This window comes from Homalodisca vitripennis, chromosome 8 (assembly GCF_021130785.1).
Source record: "Homalodisca vitripennis isolate AUS2020 chromosome 8, UT_GWSS_2.1, whole genome shotgun sequence".
In the NCBI taxonomy this organism is placed as follows: domain Eukaryota; kingdom Metazoa; phylum Arthropoda; class Insecta; order Hemiptera; family Cicadellidae; genus Homalodisca; species Homalodisca vitripennis.
Genome location: NC_060214.1, coordinates 33,358,451 through 33,381,539, shown reverse-complemented (window position 1 = coordinate 33,381,539; position 23,089 = coordinate 33,358,451). Strand labels below are relative to the sequence as shown.

Genomic DNA, 23,089 nt, shown 5'->3' with positions numbered 1-23,089 from the left:
TGCCGAAATGTTCGTTCCTATGTGATACTGACACATCCGTTAACACATTCGGTTTCTTAGTCCACCAATGCTTGCGATCACTTGTCTATTGCTCAGAACTGATCTGTCTGCAGAACTGTTCCCAAAAGGAACTGACTAATTTCATCAAGGTTCATTTGGTCCAGCAATTCCTGCGGTCAATTGTCTGTTGCTCAGAACTGATCTGTCTGCAGAGCAGTTCCCAAGAAGAACTGGTCAATGTCATCAAGGTTCAAAATATTGATCCTCCAATGCCCACGGCCACTGTCTGTTGCTTAGAACTGATCTCGTCTGCAGAATTTTCTTTGCGAGAAAAGATAAAGGTTCAAGGTTCGGAACATTGCCCAGCAAGCAATGATTACGGAATTGCCTGTTGTTTTGGCTGATCTGTCTACGGCATTTTTCTCACAAAAAACTTACTAATGACTTCATGGTTTAGAAATTGGTCCAGTAATGCCTGAGATCACTCTTCTATTGCTTACATCTTATCTTTTTGAAGAACGAGCTAAGGTCTTCATGGAGCAATTCTTACAGTGACTCAGAATTCATCTGTTTGTGGAACTGTTCCCGAAAGAACTAGCTAATGCTTCCAGGGTTCAAAATATTTATCTAACAGTGCCTGTGGTCACATTCGTGCACTAACCTATATTTCCCACTTTTCGGACCTATTTCGAGAGAAACAGGCTATATATTCTCGACTACATACATGTTCCGTAATAATGGCACTCAAGCTGATCTCGATGTACCTCTGCGGAGCGGTTCTCAAGAGGATGTGACAGATCTATTCATCAATCAGTATCGTCAATCAAATGTTTGCGGTCACTGCCTCCACCTGACCTGCCTGCCGGTTTCTTCCCGAGCAGGACCGTCTGATCTCTCCGTGATTGAGGTCCTCGTCCCAGCAATACCTGTGGTGTGAGGCAACATCACGAAGCATCAACATCATGCGAAATGTGAATTTATCTGCTTACTTCCTTTATGGAAAAAAAGTATTTCGTTTAAAACTTCTAAAAAAATTATTACACAAAGTTAAGTTGGGTCCTGTACAAATTTTAAATTGTCTTGAAATATTAGACGTAAACTTGGAAATCGACAAATGTACGTGTCCTTGTGACCATTTCATTCAGAATATATGTTAATGCACTTACCAAAATATATTAAAATCCCCTAGTATATGCCACTCTTAAAATAAAACCCCGCTATACACAGGCCAACTTGATCACGATGCCCCAACTGTACCGAGCTTAAGATTCTTCTCTAATGATTAATAAAGGGTGCCGTTAACTTGAGCGTCTCAAATAGATGTTTTCACAGTTGAATTTCCATCCCAATTGTTCTTGTTATGGACAATTACCAGCATCTGCACCTTATAGCTGTAAAACTATCGAACCCAATATCACGGCTATTTCACAACACTTACATAAACAGTGGAAAGCCGTCGGGAAATGCTTATCTAATTAGAGTGCCGAAGGTTTTTGCTGGTGGAACTAACGCAAGCTGCGGTTCTTGCTTCGCAGCCTGCGCCGAATCGAACGCCTAGATATCTTTCCGCAACTTCATTGATTATTTATTTCCTTTTCTTCTCCATCCACAACGTTTGCGTTTGTTGTTAATTCGTAACGCTGGCCAATTTCCTCTTCCTTGTGCAATAGATTTCTTGCATTCGATTTCTGCATTTGTTACGACGCCTGCTGTGTGGAAAATTAAAAAGAAACAGGGCCGTTCAGGACAATAAAAATCCTTCAATAATCGATTAAATCGTGACAAGCTTATGTTCATAAGATCAAATTATAGTCTACCCCACTTAAAATCCTCGTGGACCCAATGACTTCGTATTAGTTTCGAAGTCGTATCTGTAAAGAAATAGGTCGGTAGTTAGCCCGTCTTTCAAGGGAACCATTAAGCTCGATTCTCTCCCGGTTGCAAAACGTATGATGACAAGCGGAACAAAACAAGTGTGGTGATTGTTAATGTAAACAGCTGATTGCAAATAATAGTCACTATTTCCGGAAGTGGCAGTGGCAGAGTATCCTCGACCTTCCGGTGCCACAGTTGCAGTTGCAGCAGCTCAGTGCACCGTGACTACTGTGTGAAGGTCGATGATTGTCCGCCTAGCGCCCAGGAAACGGGGTTTACACGTTAAACATGCCTCGTGTCAACCCGTCCTGTTATGTAACCGAGATGAGTCGGCTTTCCATAATTGACTTTGCCGAGAAAACTTGCCTCACGAGCGTGTTGCAAGACTTGGCGCCTCTGGTTGCATTTGTTTTATTGCTAAGAGTTGTCTACAAATAGGCAAATTGTTAATTAACTTAAACCACATTAACGAAGTTGAATTAGAACCTACCATTGGTATTCCGAAAACTTAACACAGCTCTAAAACCGACTTATATAGAGAAATATTAGAAAGTGATCCGTTTCTTTTTCACCTACTACTACAGTACTAAAAGTTTTGTTTAATCATCAAATACGCTAGACACTTCTCTTCGTGTGAATCATCAGTTAATAAGAGAATTCATTCAAGTTCTGAGATTACGTATATAATTCGAAGAAACGCTGAAAATAATCAGGGTTTGTAGCCTACTTCGAACAACATTAGAAACCACTACAACATTTACAAGGGAAGGAAATACAATCTATCAAGTATTACAAAGTATCGTATTAACCAATTTCGTTTCTTCATCACCACACTTAAATCCCACCATTCCTTTTGTGAACAATTCGTTTAGAGACATAAGAGCTTGAAAAATATATTACAGCCTAGCTCATGAAAAATGGCAGTAAGTTCGTCAAATGGATAAAAATACAATCATTTCAACGCCGCTCCTCGTAGCTCCCTCAAAAGTATTTGGGTCACGGTTTTCAGAACGAGTAAAAACAGATTTTCCTGAATTCCGCTTGACAGACACTATCAGGCTCACGGCCAGAAAAGTGAAAGTCTTGGAAGACGGACGGCACGGAGAGCCAACAGGTGCTGCCGAATGGTCTGGTCGAGAGGTGGGGAGAGAGGTCATCTGCATAGCACACGTCCTCGAGCAGAAAAAACTGGGCCAGTGAGCCCTGCGATAAAAAGTGATCCTTTGTCAGCTGGTGACGCCCTTGTCAAAACACTCGCCGATGTTTGTTTGAAGCGATCTGTGCCTCATTTCACATCTCACACTCCACCCCTCAAAGACCCCTAGGGTGAGTTGTGGGGTCGATGCTAATTAAAAATCAAAGTGATTTTTCTAGAAGGTTTTTGGTGTCCATGGAAACATCCTTTTTGCGTCCTCCATGTAGCTAATTATAGTTCACTTGTAAATGAACTAAAAACACGGGATTCGTCTGAATGGCAAAGAAGGCAAAAGTAACGTGACCGCGGAAAGGAGTGGGAAAAGAAACCACTGTTTGCCGAGAATCTACGATAATAGAAGGACCGTTAGAGATGAAAGTGATCCTGACCACTCTTGCGGTCCAGCCAGCCTGAACGTGAACTGTGAACAGGCTTTGTTTCCTTCGCAATCGTCTGCTAACTGTGTGCCCGGCCGTTACTTTAGGCAACATCGGCAACAACATTGTCCGATCTTCCGTTCCGCGGTCGTCCGTCGAAAATCAGTTAGAGCATCCTTCCCACAGGGTATTTGCCCAAATGCAGTACGCTTCTTCCTCTACGGCCCCTAAATAATTAAGAAAGCGTCTATTATTGGTCTTATTTCCAGATTTGTAACTTACAGTTCTCTTCACACAATGTTACATACTTTAGAGCTACACGTCACTTGAACTTAACCTTACTGCTTTTTCCGCCGATTTGTTGTTCAAGGTGGTCAAGGTCCATATCCTCATATTTCCTTCGCTACCGCCGCTTTCCAATGGAAATAGCTTACCTAGTTGGCCTCGCTCGAAGCAACAGGCAATCTCGAGGTGCTGACGTGACACAGACTGCAGTAAAGAAACCATCAACCAGATTAATAATAATTTCCCCCGATGAAATTTTTGTAGGGAATCTATATATACAAAAATTTGCCCTAAAGTTAAATGCGCCAAGAATTATTTTATTCACGAAAACAAGTTTACTTTATCTTAAGAAACTTACATATTTCTGTTATGTAAGAGGTGTGAAAATTACTCAATTGCTTGTGAAACCCATCGTCGTTGCGCTTACTCTGGTATTGTATGCTATGTTTAATTTATGAGACTATTATTCCGGACTACCCAGACACCATGGTGCAACAAAAAATCTGAATATGCCAAACTACCAATTATGGTATATTTTAAACTTTGGACGGTGGGTAAAACCATATATTGACTATTAATATTTTGGATGGAAAAATCTGGAATGATGTATTTAAATATATATATATTCTTAATCGCTGTTACACGGATGGACATTATGTGCTGTTATACATTTCTTATGAGGTATGTTAAAGAATTATAATTCGCTGTTATATTCGAATTCTCGAAGAACCGATTGCACAGTGAAGATCTGAATCTATCATTACTTGAAAACATATCATAGTTTAAGGTCCACACGTACCAACAGAAAAACTACGAGTATAACTATCGAACATTACATTAAAGTTAGCCTATTACTACTTGATAGATCTACGAAGACATTGGCTTCATACTACACTTGCAAAAGAACTTTGACCAGAACCATAACCTCAATGTTGTCTTTGGTTGAACCACAACTCTTGGGAAAGGTCAGTGCGACGGTTGCCAGTGTCATGAACACCACTCTGAGCCGTCCCTGACCGCAGAGACCGCGGGTCCCTCACTACCACCAACAGGAAGTGCACGGATACCCTCTCTCAGAATAGATGGAGTTCTTGGAATGTACAAGAGGAGATTAATCTAGCATGGAATCGACTACATGTAAATTCGTGTAGCATTATGCATTCCATAGGTTTACCATACAAGACCTTGGGAATGTGTTTGGTGCCAGTGGTGTGCTTCTCAGTACTGTCTACGATCTTAAAGGTAGACCACCTAGAAAATGCTGCATTCTCTAGGGCTACAATCGTGTAAGCCTACTTTACTATTTTTGATCCAAGAAGGGTTTGCCTTCACACAAGCACAAACAGGATCAATATACGAAAATGCTTCCCACAGAAACCTTGCCCCCGCAAATAACAACGACATTAACTTTGAATATCGAAATTGATTCAGATCAACATATGAAGAGAATATTCCGTGAGAGCTGTCTTTACGTTTGCCAAAGTCAAATTTTAAATAAACAGTAAGATAAGAATTATTGAAACATTTTACTTCATACAACATTGAGAATTTGTATATTTTTATGAGACCCATAAGTTGGTCTTCAGGTCTTGAGTCATCTTACCCCTAAGGAGAATTTTTTCATTCTCATTTTCCTTCTAGTCTCATTATTACACTTTCTTCAATTGGAAACAGTCATTAGGGTTGAATGTACCTTTACACAGTTACGAATGTGTTGCATCAGATCTTTTTCGTAAGATATCGTAGTCCATAAAGATTTTAATGGAGAGCCAGAGGGCAAAGATTCTGCATGTTGGATGTTGAACTATGTATTTACTGATTTTGGTAATTGCTTCGGCTTGTTAAAACTTATAAGGTCTGTAGGCAGTAAATCTAACGATGGTTGTATCCTACACCCGGGGTCATGCTGAGGGCTATCGAACTGCCATTGGCGCCCCAGGTGCAGCCCGCAGACTCGGACCACCGCAAGAGAAGACGAAGCGACGCAAGTGAACCGTATCGCTCGCCGCAGCAACAGCCACAACACAAGGCCGTGTCGCGTTTAATTGGATCGGTCCAGCAGAATACCGAGAGCCGATAGCTGCGAGATCTGTCGGTCAGCTCCTGGCCAATTAGTGCCGCCGGCTCGGTGAATAACCTCCACACCTAATTGACATCGGCACCGGAGCCTCCGCGTCGATCAGATGTAAACTCACCCGTTGATTAACCCCAGAGCGGTCATCGCAAATAACTATCCTTCGTCGTGAACAATTGTAACCACGCCTGGAGTCCCCGGTAACCGGACTGGACAATGGGTGACGCCACTTAGCTCCGGTGACTTATGATATCATGCTCTTGAATCGATCGTGCTTCCGCGACCATAATATTCGCCTGCTTTGTTGGCAGCTTTGATGGTGGCCGATTGGTATTTGTGGTTCACAATTGGACCTTGTTAGACCGTTATCGATGTAAGCAGTGATGAAAAGTCTTTGGGGATCAACCTCCCCTCCGTGTTCACTCTAAAGACCTATGCCACTGACTAGAACTTTTTCATTCACTTCGTTCTTCTAAATCTATTCTATAAAGGGCATCGCGATAGCGAGATCCTTGGTTAGCTGTTGTGATTTAGTTAACATTGTGTGCGTAGTGAATTGCCGTTCTTCGACTACGAAAATCTTCAATAAGAAGAAAGACTAGTTGTTCTGTTAAGAATACCCAACAACGATTTATTCTACTCTTTTAATTTTTTTATTTGGAATTCTTTCTACCCCAAACTGTACAGATTCATTTTAAAATTCGTGACCTTCCCAGAAACTGTTAAAAAGTTGCAGTATTTCCCATTTTTTGTCTTTTAAGCCTTAGCTATCATGCCGACTAATTGGGTACACTATTTTGGGATGTATTGTTTTACTCTTTTTTATGGCTTTCTCGGGATTAGAACCAAAGATCTCTCGGTTAGCGAGGCATGATCTTATCCATTAATCTATGGAGGAAGGTAAGCCTTACTTTGTGGTTTCATGTGTGCGTCATTTTACGGGTAGGGTACGATAAGCGGACCCGGTTTTTTATATCTAAATTGGCAAACGATATTACTTAATCATAACCATCGATATAACCAATCGGTACTGATTCATTATTCTGAACAATTAACTTAATCTATATCAACAGCTGCTGTAAACACTTTCAAATAATGCACGTAATCGTATTATCAATATTATACATATATATATATATATATATATATATTATATATATATATATATATATATATATATATAATTATGTGTGTATAATTATAAACAATTCAATAACAACGTAGACCATATGAATTATTGTGGCTCATAATTATTTATGAGTTTTCCTGTTTATCGATCTCGTTCTGGTTTGTTTATTATTTATGCAATGTCTTAATTATTTATGAGTTTTCCTATATTCCTATAAACTCATATTTTAATTCAAAACGTATGATTGCTATTTAGGACTATATATACTTTTATATCAATTGGTAGTCTAGGTAAATTCGAATATTATTTATCGATGATTTATATTCTTCGATATAAAAAACCGGGTCCGTTTATCGTACCCTACCCCATTTTACGTCCTGTGTCCTTCGGTCTTTGTGTTTTCCTCCTTAAAACGCAAAGCAGTTTATTGCATAAGTCCGCATATTTAGGTATTGATTATAATTTTTTGGGATTACTCTTTTAGAGAAAAATTCAGAATTTTAAGAGTGCATATTCTACGAAGATGGAGGATTTATCTATTAAAATTTGCAGATACAATTGTTAGAATTTATAATGTCAAAACCACACGAGTCTCCTCATTTTTCACTTTCAAAACAGTTATAGTCTTGAATGTAGGTTCCCAACGGTCGGAAAGTTGACCTACGTCCCCATCAGCGTGTGAGTGTCCAACTCATCTCCAGGAGGAAAGTGAAGCAGGAGTGAAAGCTGCGGTTAGGGTGCGCAGTGGCAGTGATGATAGCCCCTCCTAGACAGTGCAAGTGTATTGAGGCTTAGTCTGGACTCGTGGTCGTCCTGGTATTTGACCTTGAACTCACTAGTAAGGTCTCTTCACCACAGGCTTCGTCCTGCTGCCTTCATGTTGCGTGATGTTTGATGATAGAAGAGATTGTTTCTACTCGACTTTCTACGTGTAAATTTAAGGATTTAGGAATCTACCAAGATAAGTTGTTCTAGTTGCTTTGACGTCCAACAGATATGAAATATGGACATCCTCGTATATTTACAAGGCATTCACTATTCACAATTTCATTGTGGCATCATTTGTAAAATTCGAAAATTTTAAAATTATAACCTTACAAAGTTGCTGAATTCGGACTTTTATATGCAATAATATAAGAATACATAGATTCCTTCAACCACCACCAAAACGAATAGCCGAAATTTAGAAATTTGAGGCGAACCTTCCCACCGGTTTTATCACAGATTGCGACTATTTATAATTACACCAGAAACTAAAATATGTGCACCCGAAGCTGAAATCGTCCACGCACCAAATCAGCAGTGACCTTTTACTATTCCGGTACCATAAACACTGTTTTGAGGTTAGCGGTATAAATTAATTATTTAATTGTATATCAAATTAACAATTTATTAAAGGAAATGTGCTTCTAACCATATTTGGCACATTACAAATATGCCAATTGTGTATTGTTATAATTGTTTAATACTTAATTGTGTACTGATTTTGGTGTACTTGTTCAACAGAAAGCAATTAATTATTCAGTCAGATACGCAAAAGCATAGATTGTGTGACGATATATTCAACTCATGTAAGACACAAACTGCAGTTATCTCTCAACAGTGGTCACTGACGAACCAACTCCCCCATGGTCTACTGTCTGGGGTGCGACAAGCAATTAGTCCCCCTTGATGTAGGAATTCTACACCGAATGTGAGCAGGAAATGCGGTTATTTGCGCAGGATAATGAAATTCAGAACCGGCGCTGCGCACACGGCACCGTTAGCGCCGGTGTCGTTAACCTGCGTAATCACCGAACTGCTGCGTACCACCGACAAATTTGACAAGCTCCCGAAACGTAGCAGCTGTCGTGGGAATAGCTGCGGGATCCGCATTACCCGGTGTACTGCGTCGCGGCGGTCACGACGTAAAACATCTCTCTGAAATACAAACCACGGCTTAACTTGTCACAGATCATTTCAGAGGGAATGGCTCATAAGCGATCTTAACATTCGACTATCAATGGTACCATACTTTAGTTTAATTGCACTTTTGACAACATCGAATATTATTAATACAGTCCAATCTTTATAATCCGACAGATATGTCAGATGATACAGCACACTGTCGGATTACCAAGGAGTCCGGATTACCAAGGGTGCCATTTACACAATGCATAAATAACCTATAATCTGTAAGAAACGTGAAAATAAGTAAACACTAAACACTGTAAGAACAAACTTTTTTTATTGTACGTACCTAATTATAGTAGAATGAACAAACTGTGCATACATAATACATAAGTGAAAACTCTTAAAATACCATCTTTACACTTTAAAAAAAATCAAAAACAGTTTTTTCTTCTTTCTTAAAGATTCTCTTCACTTGTACAGTACTACAGTGGCCTGAGCGGCCAGCGCCGACTGCCGATAGCCTTTCTCGAGCGTGTCGGACTACCGAACGTCGTGTTGGCCTGGCAAATGTCGGATTATCAAGATTGGACTGTATTGTTTTTATTTTAATCAAGAAAATAGAGTACCACAACAATCGAGTGTCGCTAAATATGTTAATCGATTATTATAGTTTCGGTATTCATGATAATCGATAGATTCGGTTACTACTAATGCTTGATCCACATATCTCGAATAATCTGTTTTAATTACAACCCCAGATCGAGGTAAATCATTAACATTCCTTGATTTGTTTTCGACAGAACTATTGAAATCTTGATTAGTGCTCAACCGGCTCTCTCCTGGTTAGTTACATATATTCCAAATTCTTCAAATTCCGAACAGCTAGAATCAACTAGAGTTTTTTTTTTCATGTAATCATGCAACTTTATATTGTTTGTGCGAAGGAACGACGCGGCGGGAGGTTTCGGGTTCGATCCTGGTAAGGAAATTGTGAAATTAACCAGATTTTATGTTAATTTAACACTGATTAGACCAGAGCCTAATTATCTTAACCAGTCTTGACCGTTCGTTTACAAACTATTTCTGCCTCCAGAGAGCAAAAAGGCATACACGGCATGGTACCGCGTCTGCGGTGCGGTCACACCTGAGCGCGTAAAATGCCACAAGTAATGAGCGTGAACTCCTTGTCGATAAAACCGCGTAGCTGGACTTCCGGTGATGTTCCTAGAAGTCCGGTACAGTTAGTCGAGCCATCTTCGGCCAGAGTTTGTCATCAAGAGAAGATAAATAGTGGCGGGGCCGCGGACCGCTAATCGAGACTCCAGCAGCTGGTTCGGCCAGTTCCAGTCATGTAACAGCTGGAGTCTCCAGCGCAAATATCTTGTGGGCTATTATATAGTAGTTGCTATTAAAACCGCACGATATGACACTAAGTACGGACGGGAAATAATAGATGTTGTCATTAGCCTAACTGTTTTGTTATTAAAAACACTTCATATATTATATAAGACTACTTAATATTTAGATATTTTGATTAATTTGAAAACATAAGTTTAAAATACAAATGCCAAGGTAAATACAACATCGGGTGTAAAACACTACATTTCTTGCAATTATAAGCGGTTTTGCACTCATTTTGTCGCTGTAAACCATAAAGAGTTTCATAACCTATCTATGCCTTTTAAATCACATAATGATATAATACATTACCTTTGGAAGATTTCCCGTATCCGGGACGAGAAACTCAAGCCGGAACCCACGCAACCAGCCTTTTGTGCTATTCTCGTTTCCTTGGCTTGCAGACTTGGAAAGAATGTCTCATCTTGCTTTATTTTATTTTTCAAGAGGGAGTTTTCAATGGCAATGGCATTTTATTCATTACACTAAAGATGTTTAATAGAAAACGGATCAAACCCATTTACAAACTTTTATCGACCTCACTGGGAATCGAACCCGAGATCTCCCGGCTAAAAAGCCAGTTACACCACCACACTGCCTGATGAATTCAACCCTCGTACATTAATACGCATAAGAATCCTTGCTAGGTACACTCATGTTCTGTGGTCCGTGGAGATGTTTGGTACGGTCTGATCAATTTGCTATGGATTGTAAAATAATTGTACTTTTATCATATTTAAAATTTAATCTTTCAAGAAGATCTGTCAGATATAACACTGACCTAAACATTTTTATATGTAGCGACTCCAATGAGGCTATGCCCACTGGGAATGCAACATAGGCATCATCCATGGATGGAGGGGGTCAAGCATCCCCGAGTTAATTATGATCATTATGTCGGCCTCAACATTCACACCCTAATCATCTCATTCCACTAGGGACGGAAAATTACAAATCTAAATACACTGCACAGATTGTATTTATCATTTTATTAGTCTGTATTATTATCATCGCCGTCATTTTCTGGAACTATATAGCGTTATTCTAAAACTACTTCTTTGTTCCAGATGACTGTCATAAAAAGGATGGTGTAAGATGCCAGAATGGCGCATGCCTCGACTCCCAGTGCCACTGCAACGACGGGTATGGAGGCTGCTCCTGCGAGGTGCCAGGTCAGTCAATCTTAATATTCTTCAATCAATCTTTAATTCTGATTTGCTTCCGTATTGAATCAGAAACTCCAGGGCTCATCGATACTTAAAATGTAAAATGTACTAAAGTAAATTTAGATAATTATCAAAGTGTCTAAGGATAATTTATAAACCCTATCAAAATGATAATAACAATTCTCTAATTGCTTACAGATGAGAACGAGTGTAAATATCGACCTTGTGATGTGTTTGCTCACTGCACTAACTCGCTAGGCAGCTTCCACTGCTCCTGTTTCCCTGGATACCAAGGGGATGGCTTTTACTGTCAGGGTGAGTAGTGTTTTAGTGTTCAGCCGGTCCTAATACTAAAGAAAACATATTGAAATTTCGAACTTTCAGAAAAACAAAGAACGTTTGAAAATGCCATATTATCTTATTTGTTTCAAACTATCTGATTTCTAGTGATTCCTAGAAATGATATTAAGCAATAGACAAGTGTTTGTTGCTGTATCTTGTACGTAGTTTATTACAAGCAGTAATCTATATAAATAAAAATTAATTTCCGTTCGTTAGTCTCGCTAAAACTCGAGAACGGCTGAACCGATTTGGCTAATTTTGGTCTTGACATGTTTTTAGAAGTCCAGGGAAGGTTTAAAAGGTGAGAAACATTACAAAATTTTGTCAGAATATTTAATAATTCAGGAAAATAATTATATTATTTACACACGTAATCCAAATTTAACTGACCCTAAACAGCTGTTGATTTTGTCAGCTGAAGTTCACAAAAGTCACAGAAATATTTGTTTACATTAAAATTTTATAAAATGTTAAATAATTATACAATGCTTGATCAGTAGTGTGTTGATTACAAATACAAAATTATGATCTAATTCTTATTTTAGATTGCACCAATGAAGAATAAACCATATAATGCATTGAAAATTATATTTAAACGGTGTTCTAAAACCCACCTATAAGAAAGCTGTGAATGTTTTTTTTTGCACATAAGGTTGAAACGGGATATATCACTTAACAATTTTACTGTAGAAAAGCAAAGGGATGGCACATTCTTTCCCTAATATCAGAAGCTGAATACAAGCGACGGAAGTAGATGCATTATTACTAAAGTAGTCTTTTTAAACCTACGTAAGCACATATCAGGATAAAAACAATATTACTTATAGCACCTAAACATATCACATACCGCAAATAAACGCTTTTAAATCTAAGTTAGATTTCAAAGCTCATATATGTTTTTATTTTCTTGGCCAATGCTACAACATAAACTCAACTATGGAGCTGTAAACAAATTAGAGCGGAAGGGAATAATCGGTTGTATGCCTACCTGACTTTTTTAACCGCATTATTGTTTCAGTCGTACTTAAGTTATATATTTGATTTATTGGGACAAAAAGCAATTTGCCACTTGAATAATCTTAAACAGAAACTAAATAAAAATAGTCGAAAGTAAACGCTTTTTGTTGAACTTGGTTTGTTTTCTATATGACTTGAAAATGCTCAGATAGGAAATGATCTACAGAACAGACGGAAGTTGACGTTGACTAAATTATATTTTTAAGACTTATGTATGTCCATACAACAAAACCTAAATTAGAACCAATAAAAATTTTATTTACGTTTTGAATCTTTAAATTATTGATTCTGAAATAATATTTACCTGGAATGTCTACTTATGTTAAAAAAATTGTAGGGTTCCATCATATTACACCATAAATTCTTTCCAATTTAAATTGTTTATATAATTAATTTTTAATTTATAAATAAATTGTTGTTGATCTTGGAATATTTTACATTGGATCCGCCAGACTGCGCTACGACACGTAATACAAAGTGAACTATTACTTAACAGCTGTTAACACTTTCAGCTTAAGTTCAACAAAGAGGCTGAAAAATGTGCTTACATTTAAATTGTTGAAAATATTACGTTATTATAAAGTCCTCGATCAGTAGTGTAATGCAGATTGCAAAGATGAAGTTTCACTAATTGTTCTCTGTAAACATTATAATATTACAACACAGCCATATGTTTAATTAATTATAGTCTTGAAAGCATAGACTAAGCATAAACATAAACAAATAACACCACTTCTTATTTCAATATATTCTGTACTCACTTTGGAGGGTAGAGGTTAAAATTTTCAAATTAAAGACGTGTGTACAGAACAACGTCTGTCGGGTCTGCTAGTTATTACTAATTTTGTTATGTTTGTTGCAAATAACTTGTAAAACCATCACAGAACCTTCAAATATTGTTGAGCACCATGCAGAAACCCTTAATAAAAGAGTTGTGACTTGTAGTAGTAATGTTAGAAAATTAAATTCTGTATTCAGCATCTTAAATTTATCTATTACAAAAAAATATTGTGGCATGTAAAACACGATATCCAAGGTTGTATGATATATTATGTTTCATAAGGAAAAATATTTTTGAAAAATAATCAGGCTTTCATAGAATACATGTTTACCATTGTACCATTCCAAAGCTATCCTTTCGAATAGAACAGTTCATTAAAACAGTCACTTTAAATCACAATTCTACAGAAAATATAAACTTCAAACAACTTAAAGAGTGGTGACTTTGCTTTTAGAGTTTTCAGTATTAAATTATTTATATTGTTTGATTAAAATTAATGTACTATGTTTATCTATTATTATTTTCAGGTATTTTAACGGTTTGCTCTTTACATAAATGCACGATAGAAGTCTTTTACTAGCACTCAAAAAGCCACTAGTATTATATGAATCCAATCAAATTTAGGATATTCAATTTATACGTTTATTCACCGTTCACGTTTTCTATATAGCGAAACTTTTATTTTGTTATTGGTTAAGTGAGAGTGACTCTGCAACTAAGCTGCAACATTTACAAGTTGGTGTCAACGGTAGTTGTTTCGCGAGGCTATTGTTTGCTCCATTCATATTCGGAACTAGAGAAAGTACACTTCCCTCCGAATGTTAATGAGACTAATTGCACATTCAAAAGTAGGCCAAACGAATTTCGCCTTGATGCAACTTCCTTTCTCTTTCTTACTGGCTCAAAAGTACACAACCTGCAACGTTGTTTACTATAGCTTTGTTGTGTATACAGTTTTGTTGTAAACAATGTGGAAAAATTTAATAAACCACGACTAAATCGAACTGCACCTTACTACTAAAATTGTATCTAATTTGTAAAGCGCTACTAAGGTTTTTATCAAGTAGATATACTTTTATAGATACCAGTGCTTCAAATAAGATTCGTGCTTAAACTTTATTTATTGCGTGATCGGACTAGAATTAAAAATAGTCGGTGAGTAAGTTCTCAACTGTATTAGTAATATTCGCGTGACGCTTCCTTCCGGAACTGACCTACAGCTACCTAAAGTGGAAGGGCGGAAGTTAGAAAGAAAGGGCGTTGATCCTCAAGGTTGATGCCCTGACGCTAGAAGCAAGACACCGGAGCGTGGCGCTCTCAGACCTGTTCTCAACCAACCGCCATCCAGGAAGCGGTTTGAATTAGTTGCGAACTAATCCGATGGAGCGCGTTATACACCGTACTTTTTAGTTGCCTGTGGTAGCCTCAAGTTGAAAGGACATTTCCATGTTCTATTACTGAGTGACTGATATTTGTACGCGGTCCTTGTTTTGAACTATCTCATTATTTTTTCCTAAATGATTACTGCAATATGCTAATTGCTTTATGTTAAGTACGCTGCTGAATAATCATAAAAGTATAAAACATGAATATTCGGAAATGATCAAAACATGGCATGTAATGTACTTGTAATATCATTGTGTTGATGATCCGTAATTCTGGGGTGAGACAGTTTGGTCTCAATAAATTGCTGAATGGTTAACTTAGTGCAATAAGAAACGGCCCGTTTCTTTAACTACAATCCGGCATGCAAAAACAGTCAACTTGTTGATAATAAGTAGATAAATGATGCAACACGGGTTAAAGAAACTAATAGAAAAGAATCCGATTTCTCTCGGGAAGGTTTAGAGATATTTTATTTTATACTGCATTCAGTTTCTAATTTCTAAATGTAAACTATATATCCGATTGTTTTGGAGAAGTCTTTCGTCAGAAGACTGTACGATATATTTATTATGAAAGCTCTGCAATACATAATTATTTTAAAATAATGGAGATGGGTTTGTTACTGTTGGTCAACCTGTTTATTTAGCCGATCTATAGATTAACCAACAAGCTTAACGTTTAAGATAACATAACAATACAGCTGATTTTGACGTTCGTGTCATAACCTATAAATAATAGAAAGTGTCAATATTAAAATCATTACAGCAAAGCTTGTCCATAAATAATATCAATATTATCATTGTACAACTACAAAATAACAGTCTAACGATAATGAAATTAAATGCTAAGGTCTGTGTGCACAATACATATTGCCTGACTCAATTTTAATGGGCCGGTTTGTTTATGTTTTGTTTACTTTTTTGTACTGATTACAACTACCCTAGTCTATTGTATATTTCATATAATTTACTAAATATCACTGTTTTATAAATGGAAATTCTTATGTTTTATTTACTGAACAATATTTCAAAATTTCCATTTCTTGTTATATAACAGTAAACCAAAACTTGCACAGAGCAAGTTTGCAGTGAGCTGCGGTACCTATTTAAGATAATTTAATTACCTCTGTCTTTTCTGTAAATATTGTACTGGCTTTTCTCATAAATCTGTAATTAATTAGAGGTAAGTATAATATATGTAATTTAATTTAATTATTTCAAGTGTATTTTTTTAGGGAAATAGATTGTTGTACATATTTGTACTTAGTTTGACATGGGATTTGTTATCATAAGTAGTTGTACTCCCTCACTCCTAGTTAAATGGTATTTGGTGGAGTGTCTGATCATTCACCCTCAACAAATTGGTAGGTAAGAAAAAGTGTAAGCAAAATTTGCCAAATTTTAAAAAGGAGACCAGACTCCCTCCACAAAAAATGCTGCCATGGAATTTGCAAATGAATCTTCCTTATATTTTTACTTCACATCTATACAGGTATTCACAAAGATGGTTTGCAAGAATTTTGGTAAAGATTCCACTTTGTAAGCTTCCTTTAAATGCAACCAAGAATATCAACTAGTTAAGTAAATTTGCACCAATGAAATTCTGTTAGTGTTAAAATGATAACAATGATCAGAGAGGACTGAAACCATATATTTTCTAAAATTCTGTTAGTGTGCAATAAAATCTGTCCCTGACTTCAAATGCTTTGAAATAAGTGGTGTGAACATTTCTGCATTTTTCTTATTGTTTGGGTATATAGAAAACTAGTGATCATTATTCATAATATTCCAGAAATTGAGTGTCAATTTGCACTGTACAAGCACACAACCTTCAATCAATCAATACAAAAATTTCAATTTTCTTGAAATTGATAAAAAAATTTGTCCGAAGAATGAAATCTGCACCTATTTAGAGTTAAATTCAGTACTCAACTTATTTAACCTACAAGGATGAAGTAAACTATGGAATGTATGTACATTTGTTTTAGGGCCTATTTGTCGAATTCACATTTCTTAAAAAAAACTTTACGTTACAGATATCAACGAATGTGAAGATCCAGCGATAGCTGCTCGATGTGTCGAAAACGCCGAATGTTGTAATTTACCAGCTCATTTTGTTTGCAAGTGTTTACCTGGATTTGAAGGTGACGGAGAAGAGGAATGTAGAGGTAAGTGTCTGTAGCTTATGTACCGTACGGTACTTATTAGTCACAGTTCGATGACATCAATAAAATTGTGCCAACTAACATAGTTAAGATTTATTAATCTTTAAAATAAAAAAATCATATTCAACAAGTGCAGGTTCTATTCCAAATTTTGTTTCAGTATTTTTCTCTGAAACTCGTTATTTTTCCCATAAATTCGTCTTGTTTATTATCATGATAAAATGTTTCCTTCTTATCCTGCAATCACTGGTTTTGAACAAGCTCATCCTAACCTTGAATACCTCAAGGTCACCCGAGTGTGGGAGCTGAATATAATAAAAGGTCGAGCCGTGTCGTATAATCACACACCATGAGATCATCACAAGGTCGTCACAGTTGATGTAACATACCAAAATAATCTGTTAAATCGTCATTTACTAATAACAATGTGATGATTACAACAAACTAACCTAACATCAAAATTTGGGTACTTTGGGATTATACCGACCACACCCAGACATGAATCGTTATTTCACATTTCGTTTCTACTGATTACTAGATTAGCGTAGAACAATATTTCGTCAATATAAAACAGGAATTGTCTTATCGCAAACCCCTCCCCATCCTCAGACAGAGGTCAAAGTCGAGCGTCTAGTAGATAACGTGATTGCAGAGTCTCGCCGCCCGTTCAGCTGGTGCATCGCTTTGTTGTACTTCGGTGTTTTACCTCTACATTTCTCCAAACACAAAAATTCAACAAAAAACAAACATTTACCAAACTAAACTCTTTATTAAAAAAACACTAAAAACTTGTTTTTATTCTTGATCACATTCCGCCACCCAAAATGCGAGTGCCTCCGGCCATCAGCGCGGGCTTTGGCAGCACCTTCGGTGCTGCCCCGCGCTGATGTCGACGAAAGAAAAACATCCCTCGAGATAGTACCTATCAGTAAAATATCAAATTCTAGAGGGGCTAATCAGAAATATAAATTGAATTGTAATGGAAAGGCAATTATGTACCATGCAAATCACGTGATGCCGCGCGGTCTGCCGTAATCAGGATTCTCGAGAAAGATAAGATAACAGCGACAACAATAACGATCACAATACCTGGAAATGCTTGTAAGTTTGTAATTTTGTAATTGAAGAGTTGTTTTTTCGTTCTATCATGTTTGTTTCTATAAATTTCTATTTTTGTGTTCTTCATACTAGTGTGGTCGGTATAATCCCAAAGTACCAAAATTTGTATACTACTATAGCCACAGAGTGCTCTGTTGAACAGGGGTTCCTCGAACTCTGATTAGTATAATATCCATCCATTAGTGGTTATTTAAAAAATATATATGTTGTTAGTCAATTAAATAAGTAATTTTCTAACCTGTCATCTTTAAAAAATGCTTACATATTTATTTTCCAAATTGTACAGATTACGTTTAAATTATGTAACACTGTCTGTTATATAACAAAATTAAAATCATCCTTTTTTAGTCTTATTACACCATTTCCTCAAAGAATAGATCTAAATGGGAACTTAAATGCAAAGTAAGGGGAAGAGTTGGTGGATCGTAATGTGAGAAAAAGTACTCTGGTCCAAGCAAGGTTTTTGAACTTTCTTTATCTCTAGCACAGGTTAAAAGTCCAATTCCTTGACTGTTCAGTGCTAGCTTTCCCAATTTATCCCTAAATCCTTAAATACTTTAACAAAAAGTTAAATTTTCTTATGTAGCATTTATTATATTATTCATATTATGGGCTACATGAAATAAATGACAAGATAATCTATATTATCAGTGTTTAATGTTATTTAAAACATTTCAGTTTATATTAGAGTATATTTATAGTAAATGTGTACATGTTATATATTATGACAGACCATATCAAAGTCATTGTTAGCGTTTCATTATATATTAAACAAGTTAATTCGTTATTTGTTCCAGACATAAATGAATGTGCTCAACCTGGCATTTGTGGCCACAATGCTGTATGTCACAATGTACCTGGAAACTATACTTGTCAATGCTTGGAAGGCTTCAATGGAAATCCCTTCGATGGGGTAAGACAATATTTGTCTTGTAATGTTGCATGATAAAACCTTTTGAAGGAATTAAATATCATTTTTAATAATAATAAAAAGAGTTTGAAGAATTTTGTTATGTGACAGAATGTTGTGGGTGTGACTTATTTGAGTTTTTATAAATTTTCTACAACTGTATAGAATTGTATTTTTAAAAACCCGAAAGATCCTTCTTACAAATCATGCCTTTGTTTATCTGCCTGTAATATCACTCTTGATATAAATGTAGACTTGAATCATAGATACATAGGTCCTCCTAGGCCAAGAAAAATTATAATGTACTCATACTTATTTATTCTGAACTATTAGAAAATTTGTTTGCTGTAATAGATGTGGCCATGGATGATTACTCATTGAATTTTATTATATAATAAATAACTAAGACAATATCCAATAAAAATAACTATAAATAAATTTATTATAATAAATGCATAGTAATATAAGCTGTTCTAATCACTACACACAACACACAGTCAACAAATTTTGTTATATTTTGACATTATTTATATATTGTGACAAAACAAGTTACTAGTCAATCAAGATTTATCACAGATTTAGCACTGTTAATATACAAGGTTACACTATAGGTTCTGATGATTTTGTGATTACTACCGTGTGTCCTTCTGAATTGACAGACAAAAACAATAACAGGACAAACATAAACAAGCTGTTTACAAGTGAGAATAAAAACACACATCGTGTATCGGGGAAGCAAATCACTGCATATGTGCTTAAATCACACAGTGTACAGATCTAAAAAAACTTACTTAGAACTTTGGGTTTGTAGGAATGTGGCACAAGTACCAAAAGTGTCAGCTAAACTAATTCAACTGATCATGGAGTATTACTCTAAAAGATATTAAAGGCACGTTTTTATTGTAAAACTGTATTCATAACAAAACAATAATGTGAAATTTAAATGGTGTTCTAAGAAATTCAATAAGTTTAAATTCAACAAATTTTTCTCATAATTATTCAGAAAAGTACCTGTAAAACTTTATTCTCAATGTGTAATACTTCCAATTTCACTAACAGTGTGAGGACGTGGACGAATGTGCTTACGAAGGAGCTTGTGCACCGGGTGCCATCTGTACCAATGTGCTCGGAGGTCACCGCTGCGCCTGCCCACCTGGCTTCGATGGTGATCCACTTGTCTCGGGCTGTGTGGACGCAAACGAGTGTGCAAGGAACCCTTGCGGTAGAGATGCGCTGTGCAGCAATGTCCCCGGTAGCTTCAAGTGCTCTTGCCCCCCAGGAAGTATTGGAGACCCCCTGCACTCTTGCACAGGTAAGTGCAAGTCCACCGACACGTGTAAATTCTCACAGTTGTACAAACGTTATTAACAAAACTTCAATGTGACTAATCGAAAATAACTTTTCTCCGCTAGCCCGTTTTTTAAGACTTGTGAGAAATTTTCTTTGTCTAGAAGTGGACCATTAGAATTCTTTTTAGTTCCATGATGTGTAAATAATTTTTATTGAAATGTAGTTTTTTGTGTTTTACTCGCTTTTAATTGGTTAATAGTCATTGTAGTTATTCATTACCAGTAGAGTAACCTTTGAAAGTAATATCATTAGAATCATTATGTTCTACTTCTCTCAGATTACAATCTATAGTCTTGCCGTCCTTGTTCAAACCGGTGTTTCGAAAAATTTTGTTTTTACTGTATATAAAAGCTTTAAATTAAATAAAAATATAAATGTATATTAATATAAGAAAATAAGCAATCAGAAACGTTTTAATCCGATTACTGTCAATCGTACAGAATTGTAAAACCGGTAATCTGAGAAAATGTAAATAGAAATAATGCTTTATGTGTGTTTGGTGATTGAGTATTAACCGAGGGTTTTGGCACTCTAATCCTGACTAGACATTAACGAATGCGAGTCATCACCTTGCGGAGCGAATGCTGACTGTATCAACACCAATGGAAGCTACACTTGCTCGTGTCCTGCGGGCTTCACAGGCCCTGCAGACAAAGAGTGTGTGGACATCAACGAGTGTGGGCGGCCCAACGCCTGCGGGGTCAACGCAAAGTGCTTCAATGTTCCAGGCTCATTCAAGTGCCTCTGTCCGCAAGGATTCAGCGGACAAGGACATACGTTCTGCCAAAGTTAGTGCTGGGGCGATTTTAACTCATATGCTACCATGTAACTGCTAATAACCTGGTCTCAAAGTACTAAATTCCTTTTTTTATGTTCTCAGTTCCATCTAAGCAGGATTTGTAAAGATTTTTCCAGTCATTTTTCAGATCTATAGTAGAATGATCCTACTTATATAATATTATTATTTTAGTACTTTGAGACAAAATTTCATTATTTTTATCCTAAACAGATTTTGGTAAATGACATCAATGTAATGGTGGAGTAAAATTGCAAAATTAAACCAAGATTGTATCGTGCATTGGTCCATTTAAAGTTTGGGTAACAAAGTAATATAATAATAAAATCTTTGAAGTGAATAAGTTATAACAATAGATATTTTTGTTCTTAAGAAGTTTGTAGTTTTTACGTAGTTCTCATCCATTATATTGAACCTTTTTACCAAAGTCTTTAATTTAGTTGCCAATTAAAAACGGATATGTGACTATCGTAAAATATTGAATATCCTACATATTATAACTATTAATCACGTATGTAAAAAAACATTCAATCTCTAATCAAGATTGAATTTGTCTTTATGTTCAAAATTAATGAATTTTTTTCCGTGTTAGAATGATTAAAGTCACATAACTATAACACCGCTTACGCTTTGTGTTTGTTTGCTTCATCGCTTGTTCTGCTTTGCTTCTTTCACACTCTTCTGTACATTTCAAGCACTTCTGTTTACCATCTGTACAGCACCTTTATTGGTAAACGTCTTATGTTCTTTTTCTCTTGCAGCCTAAATGTGTTCTTTCTGATTCCAGAATCTTCTACTGACGTTCTTTATTTATTTGTACAGTCGTCCATTTTCTACACTGCTACAAATAACAATTTTGATTGCAAAACCTACATTGAACAGTTTTTACAATTTTATTTCATTTCATCTCACAAATTTGTCTCATTATGTTGTAATCACAATTATTTTATTTGTTGAGTTGTAAATTAATTTAGCCTTTTTAAAACATTTTCAGGATTGTTGGTTTTTGCAGTCAACGCATTTCTATTACTAATAATCTGTGTCACCTTTTCTGCAAAACACAATTATTTTCGTGTTTTGCGTTGGTCTGTGCCTATGTTCTGTCTTGCTCAGCTTTCTTATCTTTCCACTGTGTCTGGAAGCGTTTTTCCACCGGCTTTCTCCGAGGTAATATCTCTTGGCTTTTTTTCCATAGAGGATCCAACAGGTAAGCACATTTACTTTTTATTTTCCTCTATATAATAGCTTTCATTATATTCTTTACACCACTTGCATTCAGTTCAAACTGTTCTTTTTTGACTGACGTTATTATCAACAGAGTTTAATTGTGTTTTGTCAATTTCACAATTATATTCAATAGTCTCAGTTTGTCTTTTAAACCGCTTTCAGCGACGTAACTAGGGGGGGGCACGCGGGCATGTGCCCCGGGCGCAAGTTGTTGGGGGGGGCGCCAACACGGCCACAGATTTTTTCTAATAAAAATTGTTGAAAAATATTTTTTAATGCGAGGTGTGTTGCAAAAGAAATCATTATATTTATTATTTTTATTTGATTTAAGTCTAAGAAAATGCAAAGTGAAATGATGAATGCTATCTGACTATTTACGAATCATGTTTATACGGTCTGCATGAACTTGTACAGAACGAGTATGGGCACACTGTGTTATCTGTGGAATGACTCACTAGGACCGGCGCGGCGTCAGACACTTCCTTCCCCTCCCGGCTCCCACCCGCAGCTCCCCATCCCTCTCACCGCACCACACATGCCACATTGCCACAAACACAACACATCGATGGCTCGCTGGCCTGACCTTGACTAACAACTAACTGCGT

At 36.5% G+C, this 23,089-nt stretch overlaps 1 protein-coding gene across 1 annotated transcript in view; it reads left to right on the top strand.

The window, feature by feature from the left end:
• Window positions 1-23,089, top strand: part of LOC124367525 — a 277,317-nt gene that overhangs the window by 92,166 nt on the left and 162,062 nt on the right. Inside the window, exons 4-9 of the mRNA XM_046824409.1 lie at window positions 11,294-11,398; window positions 11,591-11,707; window positions 16,954-17,085; window positions 18,999-19,114; window positions 20,171-20,423; window positions 21,007-21,249. Coding sequence (XP_046680365.1) covers window positions 11,294-11,398; window positions 11,591-11,707; window positions 16,954-17,085; window positions 18,999-19,114; window positions 20,171-20,423; window positions 21,007-21,249 — 966 coding nt within the window. The remainder of the gene's footprint in view (window positions 1-11,293; window positions 11,399-11,590; window positions 11,708-16,953; window positions 17,086-18,998; window positions 19,115-20,170; window positions 20,424-21,006; window positions 21,250-23,089) is intronic.